This window comes from Planococcus citri, chromosome 2 (genome assembly GCF_950023065.1).
Source record: "Planococcus citri chromosome 2, ihPlaCitr1.1, whole genome shotgun sequence".
NCBI classification, from domain to species: domain Eukaryota; kingdom Metazoa; phylum Arthropoda; class Insecta; order Hemiptera; family Pseudococcidae; genus Planococcus; species Planococcus citri.
In genome coordinates this window covers 60,073,330-60,085,857 of record NC_088678.1, presented here as the reverse complement: position 1 = coordinate 60,085,857, position 12,528 = coordinate 60,073,330, and the positions used below count along the sequence as shown (strand labels likewise).

Sequence of the window (12,528 nt, the reverse complement as noted above, 5' to 3'; positions counted from 1 at the left end):
CTTACAAGGGAACCTCTTGACTCTTGAGGTGTCCGACGTCCGTCTCCGATTTGAACGGGACCGCGATTTTTGGAAAGAGCATGGTCTAAAACGCCCAAGACCAAATTTTCAGCTGCCCAACATGATATCTTGATATTTGGCGAACGTTTGAAAATTCAAAATTGACTGTTTTTGGTGATTTATGCCTTCTTTTAAAAACGTACGTATTTGATCAGCAAAAATTATCAAAATAAGTCCTAAAAGTGATATTAATTCTCCAAATACAAATTTAACCATTTCCAGCCATTCTGGAGCCTCCAGCGCGATTTTTCAATTTCTCCAGAATTTTTAATTTGCTCCAGAAGACGTGAATATGAAGTTGGGCAGCTAAAAATCGAGTTGTGTGTTATACTCGACCTGTTTAACGAATTTATTCACATTTGAGCCGATTCTGGAAGGGACACCTCAATAGTGGTTTTTTGACCAGCTTTTTTTCAAAATAAAAATATCCAAAAATCAAAAATTTCTCGTTTGCGAGAAAATTATCGAAATATGCGCGAATCGCTGTATTTCGTCATTAATCAAGCCCACGAGGGTGAATTTCCCCATTTCCAGCCTTTCTTGAGCCTCTGGAGAAATTGAAAAATCGCGCTGGAGGCTCAAGAATGGCTGGAACTGGCGAAATTTGCTCTCGTGGTGTTAGTTCATGACAAAATACTGCGATTCGCGCAAATTTCGGAAATTTTCTCGTCAACTGGAAATTTTTGATTTTTGGATATTTTTATTTCGAAAAAAAGCTGGTCAAAAAACTACTCTTGAGGTGTCCTCTCCAGAATCGGCTGAAATGTGGATTAATTCGTTAAACAGGTCGAGTATGACACACAACTCGATTTTCAGCTGCCCAACTTCGTATTCACGTCTTCTGAAGCAAATTAAAACTTCTGGAGAAATTGAAAAATCGCGCTGGAGGCTCCAGAATGGCTGGAAATGGTTAAATTTGGATTTGGAGAATTAATATCAGTTTTAGGACTTATTTTGATCATTTTTACTGATCAAATACGTACGTTTTTGAAGAAGGCATAAATCACCAAAAACAGTCAATTTTGAATTCAAACATTCGCCAAATATCGAGATAATTATGTTGGGCAGCTGAAAATATGGTTTTGGGTGTTTTAGACCATGCTCTTTCCAAAAATCGCGGTTCCGTTCAAATCGGAGGCGGACACCTCAAGAGGTTCCCTTGTTAGTTTTTAAATTTTTGGCGAATTTTCAAAATAATTGAAAAAATTAAAAAAAAAGCGTTCTAAGGTCAATTCTTAAACAATTTTATAAAATTAAATTTTTTGAGCACAGTGGATCGATGTGTATAATTGTTCCAATTCAGCTCTCATGCTTCAGCAACAGCACTAGTTTTGAGCTATTCTGACGCCTTCAACAATTTTTTTTAGAAACTTCAATCACTCTGGAAGTATCAAAAATGAAGTTCACAACTTATAACTTTGGATCACAGGCGTGTTTCGAGTTTTTGCTGCCCTAGAGGGCTATACCAAACCATTTTTTGCTGCTCCCCTCCCCAACCATGTTTTTTATTGACTCTTACTCAAACTTTTTTATGCTCTCAACCTCGTAGCCCCAGATCACTGCCATTCATACGAGTAATTATGTATGTAATGTACAACGTGTATGTAGAGTACTTTCCATTATTATTCAAAACGTTCACTCTACTGCTAGAAATTGTGATTTAACCCTTAAAAGGCACACTGGGGTGAATTTCACCCCACCGGTTTTTCGTTGCGTTACGCTGGAAGGAAAGAGTGCTCAGGTGGTAACGACTATTGGTACATGTGTGTGTATGTCTTGCGCTTCCATTCCGCTGTTGAGCATATTGCATACTTTTTTATTTTAAGGGGCAGAATTTTTTTAAGATGAGTGAAATGAAAATTATTTTTGAATGTTTGCATTTTTTTTGCCCCTTAAATGAGAAAGATAGGCAAGTTGTTGTATATTAATTGGTAGAGCATGGATTCATAAATATTTACCAGGTGGTAGTTTCATTCCAGCCGCTTTCGATTGGCCACAAAAAATTGTCAAAAAATATGAAAAAAATGGAATTTTTTCAAAAAATTCTGCCCCTTAAAATACGAAAGTAGGCAATGAGTCAAACATGTCAAATGAAAGGGTGAACATTTACGCACATGTATCAGGGAGCTATAATATCATGTGACTCGTCAGTATAGCGCAGGAAATTCTTGAAAAAATATCAATTTTATCATGTGCCATTAACGGGTTAAAGTATAATACTTCTAATTTTCGTACTTGGCCCCATATTTTTATTTCATATTATGGATTTTTGAAAAAAAACAATTGAAGCAAATGAAACAAAAAAAAAATGGAAATTACTCTACGCAATCATTTAGACTTTTGAATAAGTTTATTTTTTTTAACCAAACTGGATTAAAATTTCGAAGAAATGAAAATTTTACTTTTGAAATTGGTAACTTATTTAATGTTTCAAAGAGAGCGCCATCGGAGAAAAAAAATTGAGAATTTAATTATATCAATTTTATTTACTTTATTCTACTTTTCTTTGACAGTTTTCTAATTTGAACAATATTTTCCAGAAGAGGTTGAACAAAAAACAAAATGCGATTGGCCTGAGCGAAACGAGGGCAAAAGCTTGCAAAAATTTATAGACCAACTTGAGAAGCTGAAAAACGTAATTTTTTGCTGTCAAAAAATATGATGTTTTCCAGTTTTGATATCTATCTATTTTTGAAAAGTAAATTTGACCCGAGCGAAGCGAGGGCAAAAGCTTTTAACAATGTAACATCATTTTTGATTACAGAAAATCATTCTTCTGTTGTTTGAATTTTTCAAATTTTGACAATATTTTTGTAGAAATTTGTCTGAGATTTTTAGTTGTTTAATAATTGATATGCGCTCAAATTTCAATCGCTGATGGCATATAATGATTTTTTTTTGTTGAAAACTTACCTTAGGCTATACAATAAGTATTTATTATTGGATAAATTGCATGATGAGTGCATATTTTTAAATTAGTCATTGCTTTAATTATTCACTCGTTTATTTTTGCAGGAGAAATTTGATAAGCTGAAAACTCGATATGGCGAATAAAATTAATGTGTCATTTCGAAAATGTGATCAAGCAGTAGGATCTATTGAACAATTTGTGTCCAACTTTGAAAAATCAGATAAAATTACGTGGAACATTCCCGATTTATATGCTTTAGTGTCGAGTAGTATAGAAAAAAAAATCGTATCAAAAAGTTTCACCGTACATGTCGATGACGGAATTACTCATCAAACATGGTTTTTAGCGCTTGTGCTTGTAGGATCATACCAGAATGGTGTCGCAGGCTATTGTTTATTTCCATGCTTCATACCGAATAATGATTGTGAGGAAGCATTAGTAAAAATCGAATTGGCTTTTTTAGACGAAGAGAATAAAAAGGTCTGGGCTAGGCGCTTCGATGAAATTTGTAGGTTTAATACAAAAGATCGGACCGGCTCAATAAGTTTATATATACATGGCAAAATATCATCCCGAGTTACAGCCTACTGTAAAATAATTCAACCCGATTTGCATGAATTTAGCCTGTCAAGTGATTTAGGTAATATATTCAAGAATCAAAATCTTACCGATGTCAAGTTAGTGTCGAATGATGGCACAGTTTTTGAAGCGCACAAGATGATGTTAGCTGCTCGTAGTTTGGTCTTCGCTGCCATGCTCACCCACCAGATGAAAGAACATCGGCAAAACCAGATAGACATTGCAGATATGACTGGAGAAGTGGTCGAAGATATGTTACGATACATTTATACAGATAAACCAGAAAAACTGCGATTTCTGGCTAAAGATCTATTTGTTGCAGCTGACAAATACGATTTGAGGGGATTGAAAACGATGAGCGAAGAAGCCCTCATCAAGAATTTGTCCATTTCCAACGCCGTAGAAATTCTACATTTTTCTGAATTTCACAATGTTACTCGACTGAAAACTGAAGTCGTCAAATTCATAACAACGAAAAAAAATGCCGGAGTGTTCGAGACTGAAGCATGGGAAAGTTTAGAGCAGACCAATCTACTCAAAGAAATATGCAAGGCTTTTGCTAATCGTTGAGTAACTGCGGCCAAGGAAATATTTGTAATTTTATTTACCTAAGATATTTTTTTTCATAAAACTCATTAAGTATTGATCTATTGTTTTTTGTTTTTATGATTATTTTTAATCATTAGTCATTACGTACGTAAGTCATAAGCGCTTATGAGTACCTAGCTTGAAGTTTTGTTATAAAATTTAGTACCTAAATATACCTAGAGACCTACCTAGACATTTATTATGGAACAGAACTTGGAAACTACTCGTAGGTACATAAAGTGACTTGCTTTTCATTTTAAAATCTGTCACCTATTTGGGAGAATGGTTCGTTTATCATTCTTGTTCTGGACTGTGTAGAATCTTCATCCTCAAAACTGGGTGTAAAATAGGTAAATATTTTTATTGAAATCTTGGTACTTAGTACAAAAACAAAATCTCTTGTTCTGTATTAAGAATGAAAGTGAAGTGTGAAAGAATAGGTGAACAGAGAGGACATAGAATGAAGCTGGAGAACTAATAATTATTAGTCTTGTGTTTGTGATGTCGCGCTATTGCTTGTTCTGTATTTTCATTTCATAGTGAATTAAATTTTACTCAAAAGTTGTACATATGTACTTACCTACTCGTAATTTGGTAAGTTTATTATATTCTTTCAAAAAATGTGTTTTAAGATCAATTTTCAAACCATTTCGCAACAAAATAAGTTAGAATTTTTTGAGCAAAGTGAATCGATGTTTATAGGTAATTGCTCCAATTCAATTTTCACGCATCAACGACTACCTACTAAGCAGTTTTGAGCTATTCTGGAGCCTCCAACAATTTTTTTCAGAAGCGTTCAATCACTTTGAAAAGACCAAAAATGAACTTTACAACTTATAACTTTGGGTGGTGCTTATTGGGCAAATTCTTGACTGTTGTGGATGGTTATGACGAAATTTCAGGAGTGCAAGTTCAAAAATAAATTTTTGACCAATTTGTGAATCTCAGCTAGAAAGTATGAAAAAATTGTAATATTTGAAGAAATTATACAACAAGCAGTTTTTTGGCAAGATGTCGTTTGATGTGTGAAACACGATCTCGGATCACCCGACTCAGAAACAATCTCAATTTACCCTTTTTGACCCCTTCAGAACGATTTGAAATTTCTGAAGGAATTTGAACTCGCTGATGGCTCTTTTAGACCATAAAAAAAAATTACGTCGCGTCGTTTAACTTCTTTAATTTTATTATTAGCATGAATTTTCATTATTTTCTTTTCAAACGCTTTTGCTCTCATTCTGCTCAGATCCGTTCGATTTTCGTTTTCAAAATCCAAAATTGTAAAGTTTTGAAAAAATAGTAGCTTCAATTATTATTGTATTGTATAAAATCGAAGACCAGAAATATCACTTCGTTAGGTAAATAAGCTTGGTAGCTGGAACGTACAAAAAGGAAAAACCATACGTTCATCCTTGAAAAGAATGAGTGAACTATCACAGGTACCTGTGGAGGAATGTTGCTGGGGGAGAAGGGGGGGGTCAAGATAGATCTGCTGTTCTTTGTTGGGAAAGACCGTGAGGGGTGGAACTGGTGGAAGAATAGAAGAACAAGGGTGACAGTCTGACGGGGCGAATAGTATGCAAGGATGGTACTCGTTCTGTCGTACTACCTGTTAGCAGAAACCTACTCCTGTTAGATGTTAGATCTGGTACATGGTAAATCTGGAGAACTCTTCGAACAGGAGAACATTAATCTTGGTTTTGTGTTGCCGCGTTGTTGCTCGTTCAATATTTCCATTTTTTTTAGTGAATTAAATTTTATTGGGTAGTTTTGATTTTCAAAAGTAAGTTTACCTGTCGATTATTATATTCATTGCTTGTTTATATTTCTTTCTATCTGAAAATACCTATATGGAGGTGAAATAATGCTTAGGTAGAATACGTATAGGTGGTGAATGCTGATAACTTGGTACAATGTGCAATTGATAGTACGAGTATGTATGTAGTATAGTATCAAGATGAACAATCATCATCATCACCATAGGTACCTATATTGATTTATTAGGGCAAATAAATTTCCTCCACTTTGGATGCTTATACCTTCACCACTGTGAGATTCAACCCAAAAGTAATTTCACTGTTCGAAAGAGTAATTATTCAAATGTGATTCAAAAAAGTTGATTAAAGTTTTCATAAGTTGTAAGTTGACCTTTAGAGTTTAGAATGGCGCTAAGAAAGAGTGCGAGTTGAAAATTAGAAATTACGCAAAAATTCCATGAATGTAACGTTTTATGCTGTTTTTAAGATACGCTCTTTCCAAAATGAGCACTGTCAACAGTAGGAAGCGATGCCCCTCCTCTTGAAATTTTGGTCAACATTTCAAAAAGAAGGTATATGAGCGTGTGGTATATGAACTGGTATGTTTTCGAACGTGCTGAATACGAATATGACCTTAGTTTTTCGATTGAGTTTCATCCGAAGCCTTCAGACCCCCCAAAAGCCCCAACTGGAAGAAAAATTGTTTATTGGATAACGTGATACATGAAATGGTACCTACATTTTCGAAGGTGCTGAACACGAATATGACGTTTGTTATTTAATCTGGCATCATTCTAAGACTTCAAGCACCCCCCCCCCCCATTGACAAATGTGACGCGACCCGTGATATAGGGGAGAGGGAGGATGTTCTGGACAAAAAAGTTTGAACCCGATTTTTGACTCCCAGTAATGTGGAAAAAATTGATCAAGTGCGGCAAACGATTCCTTTGGGTGACACATACCACATATATTTTTTGCAAATTTTTAAATACAAAACTGGTGGAGTAATTCAACTTTGAAAATTTCGATGTTTTTGTCCAGAACATAACTTTGGGTGCCATGTTCTGGACGCGAGGGTGCCATGTTCTGGACAGCATACAAATTGTACCTAAAATCAACGATGTGGTATTCTAATCAAAGGAAAAACGATTGAAATTTATTAAAAAACAGTTTATGCGTTTATTCAGAACATTTAGGGCATTCTACAACCTCTTGGTTATTTTTTGAAAATCCGCGGCAAACATCATGCAAAAAAAAAAAAAATGACACATTTCGAAAATGACGCATATCCACGCAAAACCAAGCTTTCTTTCTTTCCAGGCCAGTTTTCCAATCTTTCATGCATTTCTTCAGTTTCTGAGACAATGTAGGTATTCCATACATGTAATATAAGCAAAGTGTCCAGAACATCACACCCCCTCATTTTGGAATCAATCGGAAATATTACGAGTTGAAAGCGTTCTAGGATGAATATCACTAATTCACGTTATAAAGTAAGGTTCACTACTTTCATAATTGCCTGCAGTTTTTTCTCCGGTCGTTTCTTCTTTTCAAAATATTGAAAACTAAAAAAAGTTGTCGGCGAAAAAATCACACATGTTTTAGACAAAGTCACATATTTTTTTGATAAGAACTGCCAGGGGAATGTTTGTCAGTGCAAACGCATGTAGTATCACAATGCCACGTACTTTTATGAAAAAATAATTTTTAGGCACAGTCAAAGTGGTCAAACTAGATTTTGTCCAGAACATCACCCTGTCCAGAACATCCTCCTTCTCCCCTAATACCTACGTTATGTGAGGCACCGATTACGAATATGACCTATCCCAACCCCTGATTACGAAGGGTATTTCGAGGTAAGATAGATGAAATGTCCTTGTTCCCAGATTTGAGAAATTACTGATGAACTAAGTATGTGGGGTACCTGCCTCTAAAAAAATTTTCGAGTAAAAATTTCACTCTTACCCAACCCTCTTGACCGGTAAAGCCTAAAAATCTGTATTCTTTAGTATTATGGAGGTAAAATTTGAGCACCTCTCGGGATGTGTAGAGGAAACAATCGGTTTGAAACGATCACCAATCAGCCAGGAGGGTCGAAAACAAGCTACAACCTCAATTCTAGCTCTCTAGGCCAATTTGGTGAAATTTTAATTTTTAAAAATTCGCGAAAAATGAATTTTCATCTTCTAAAATTTTAGCTGGTGGTGTATTTTTGTGTCCTCTATCGATTCATTTTTGTTCGGTTCAAAGTTTTTTGCGCTGGTTACAAAAATCATAAATTTTTGAAAGTCTTTTTGAAAAAACGAGCCAGTTGCACATCAATTATTTTTAATTTTACGGTTATGAACCCCTTTGCATTTTTTTGATTTTTTTGAGAATCAAAAGAAAATCGAGTAAAGGGTCGTTTTCGACTAATTTGAGATCGCCGAGTCCGAATCTGCTGTCAGATTTGAACACATCGCCCTTCCTTCATAGAGAATTGGTGCTTATCTCAAAACCAAAAAAGCATGCATAAATTTTGACGTCATATTCGAAATCAGCGACCTCGAATTAGTACAGAATCCGCCTTGGAAAATGCAAAATTCCACAACTTTTTTTTGCTCATTTTTGAGCTCAAAAAGAGGCCGTTTTCTAAGAGAAAGGCGCACTCTGGTGAAAATCTAACGCCGGAAATGAATTCGCTTTCCCCAAAAACACCATTCACCCAATTTTCAGCTCGATTGGAGACCATAAAGTTTTTTTGCCTAAAAAAATGCATGAACTAGGTACTTATCTAATACTTATAAGAATACACTCATTTTGCGGATACATTTTTTGTGCCCATCCCTTTAGTTTGAAGCTACAGCGATTCAATTTTTTTTTGCCATTTTCACCCCACCACTGCGATAAAAAATTCTAAAACAAATCGTGTCGAAAGGCAGGAAAGGCTCATCCTTCCTCTACACATTCCAAGGTACCTAAATTTTACCTCTAATACTCACGGAGACAGGTTTTTTTCCACAAAATAAGTATGCGATTTTGGCTATATTGGACAAGGGGGGAGGACTGGGTCGGAGGTGGAATTTGACTCGACATTTTTGTTTCGTAAGCACCCAACAATAATCTATTATAACTTCCCAAATCTGGAAACAAGGGCATTTTACCTATCTTAGCTGGGAGTACCTACCCTTCAGCATAAAAATGATTTGAGACACCTCATTGTCAGATGATGCCTAATGAAAAAATTATACTCGTGTTGAGCAGATCAGCATCTCCTAAAACGTGTTATTTCATGTATATAGATAGATACTTATCACGTTACACAAACATTTAAAAAAAAAATTGATCTTTTTTTGGGAGGTAAGGGAAGGTCTGGGGGCTTTGAAAGGTCACAAAACCGGTCGAACCACGTATGGAATGACTGTTGTCGTTAAGTAGTCTACGCAAAATTAAAATGATTTTTTTTTTCTTCAAATGTGCAGAGAACATAATACCTAACTTATTAATTCAACTATCAAATTTATTTTTAATGTATTGGTGTAAGTAGGGTAGGTATATAGTTCGAAATAGATTACCTGTCTAATTCAATAAATTTCATAAAGCGTTGCTTCGCAGTGTGGATTTTGACATTTATATTCATAACTCGGCTGTTTCATAATAATATAGCCTACCTAGTCTAGGTAGTGTATTGATGAGTACCTATTTACTTAAACCATTTCATTTTTGCAGAAGTATAGCTGTACCTAAGCTGAGAATACCTACAGCATGGCGACGAATATGTCCTATAATATGGGGAATATGCCCAACGATGATTTCAGCAATTTCACTAATGCACCGGGAATGACAAATGCTTCGAAACTTCCGACTCAAACTGAATTCACTTTTAATCCGTTGGGAATGAGAACTACAAATACTGGAAAAATCCTGATTCCAACTGGATCAACTCCTGGATCACATCTTTTTAAGGGAAGCATCGCACAAAATGTATTTTACGTGGGCGGTGAAAAGTGTAATTTCATCAAATGGTACACAGGTTGTAGCTTTAATAACTATTATTCTACACGACAAACATTCCTATCAAACAAATTCACTGTGGATGGGGTTGATGGAAAACCTCTTACGTGGTGTTTAGCACTTGTGCCAGCAGGATTGAGCCACTCGAGCGATCACTTTTATTTATTACCATGTTTCTTGCCTGAAAATGATTGCAAGCAAGTTGTTGTGAAAATTGATTTATTCGTTTTCGATTCGAATCCAAATAAACAGTGTAATGTCAACGTCAGTTCTGGAAACGTTTGTAGTTTCGACGCAACCGATAAAAGTAGCTCGGTGTATTTACTTTTCGATGCGCGTAAACTGTCACAGCCAGAACCAATACAGCCTGGACCTAAACCTGGACCTGGCCTGCATCATCATCATCAGCCTGGCCTGCCTCAGCCTGGCCTGCCTCAGCCTAGCGCAGTACCTGTAATAACAACATTGATCGTCGGTTGTAACATAACTCTATGTTATTTGCCCGAAGCTGATATCAGCAATGATTTGGGAAACTGGTTTAAAAATCAGGATTCTGACATATCACTGTTGTCGAACGATGGTAAAGTTTGCGAAGCTCACAAGGGGATGTTGGCCGCTCGTAGTTCGGTTTATGCTGCGATGTTCTCGAATATGAAAGAAACCGAACAACACGAGATGAAAATCGAAGATATGAATGGAGCAGTAATGGAAGAAATGTTGCGTTACGTTTATACCGGCAAACCGGATATGGAAAAATTAAACAATCTGGCTAAAGATCTACTGCTGGCTGCTAATAAATACAATCTGAAGGGTTTGAAGTACATATGTGAAAGCAAATTCATCTCCGAGTTGTCAGTTTCGAACGCTGTAGAAATGTTGGAGTTTGCAGAATTACAAACCGCGACTCGATTGAAATCCGCGGCCGTTAATTTTATTATCACGAAAAATACTCAAGTAATTGGTACGGAAGCGTGGAAAAATCTAGAACAGTCGAGTTTTGGTTTGGTTAAATACATACTCGAAGAGATTTTAACTCGTCAAAATAATGTCAAACAAAATTTACTCGAGTTGTAACTACCTAGATAATGATTTTTTAAACCTATTTTTAATCTACCTAGACTAAGTATAGGTAATCGATTTTTTTTTCTGTAGGTTTTTATGATTATTTTGAAATCGCTATTGATGTGAAATATACTTACCTACTTGATGTAAAGTTGAGTTTCGTGGAAATAAAACTTACTTACTTGAAAATTAAACTAGATATACGTAGACCTACGACCTACGATACAAGTGTTACTTTGCGTCACATCTTAAAATATGAATTTTTTAAAAATGGGTTATCAAGAATGAAGAGCTAGTCAGCTACCTACCTACCTACAGGGTGGCCAGAAATATCGGGTACCCCTAAGAAAGTTTTTCATTAAAAATATAGGTTGGCAACGTGAAATAGATGCATATGATTGGTGGAATGTTATCTCTCCAGTCCAACAACCAATCATGTTTTATCATTATTATCATTCACTGTGACCAACCGAAGTATTTAGTAGAAAACTTTTTTAGGGGTACCCGATATTTCTGGCCACCCTGTACTTATATCAGTAGGTATGTATGGATATAAGAAAAGAGAATGCGTATGTTCATTACAGTTCACTGAAATAATAAATAGTTACGATAGAGATTCAATGCCATTAGTACCTATAGTTGGTGCCCAACGACTCCGTACTCGTCATCTTCATGGACCATAACTTGCTCACTACGAAGAGTGTACGAGTGGATACGTATTTTTCGCGAGAAAGTATGTGCTGTAGAAACAGGAAAGAATAGCAATAATATCATTTTTCAAAAGAACAGAAGTATATAAGAATGCCTATAGGTATGGAGGGGTTGGGGTTGTTCAGAAAGTGAAGGGTAGCATTGGTAGCAAGGTAGCAAACAATACACAATACGAAGAAAGATATATAACAGTTGAAATAATTATTTAAATGCTGATGATAATGATAGAGACAGCAAGAGATGGAAGAAGAAGAACCGGTGAATAGAGAAGACACTGGCCGGCGCTGCGACAGTCTGAGGTATCAGAACGAAAACTTCTCCTGTCTGGTCACCTCACTGGTGAACACTGAAATTTCACTATTTCACTATGATAGACAAAAGGCTCAAGCAAGCTCGTTTCCAAACGCGCTTTGTCCAAAAAAAAAGTTTTTGAAGGTGTCCTTCCAGCAGGGATTTCCAGCCAGCCAATAGCTAAAAGCTAAAAGCCCATAGCTGATGCAAGCTAATGGTATTTAAGCCAATAGCCAAAAGCTAGCTTAATGAAAAATTGCCAGCCAATAGCTAATAGCCAAAAGCTAATGAACTTGGAAGTGATTTTCAAATTTTTCAATTTTTAAAAATATTTTCCTCAATATTTTATTTTTTTTCACTCACCACTCACATCTTACACTCGCTGACACCACAGAAATGAAATTGTCCCTTTTAATAATCGTCTACGCGTCATAACGAGTATTTAGAGGGGTCACATGTATTTTTGTTTTCGTAAGCCAAAAGCCAGCCAATCACCAGCCAATGAAATTTTGCCAGCCAATAGCCAGCTTTATTTATTTAAGCTAATGAAAATCAAGCTAAAAGCTGATAGCCAAA

At 35.8% G+C, this 12,528-nt stretch overlaps 1 protein-coding gene across 1 annotated transcript; it reads left to right on the top strand.

Moving 5' to 3' along the window:
• Nucleotides 1-5,713: 5,713 nt before the first annotated feature.
• On the top strand, nucleotides 5,714-11,151 carry LOC135836877 (TD and POZ domain-containing protein 5-like). Its single transcript, XM_065351944.1, has 2 exons — nucleotides 5,714-5,921; nucleotides 9,604-11,151. The coding sequence occupies exon 2, from the start codon at nucleotides 9,640-9,642 to the stop codon at nucleotides 10,960-10,962; it is 1,323 nt and encodes a 440-aa protein (XP_065208016.1). The 5' UTR covers nucleotides 5,714-5,921; nucleotides 9,604-9,639; the 3' UTR covers nucleotides 10,963-11,151.
• Nucleotides 11,152-12,528: the final 1,377 nt, after the last annotated feature.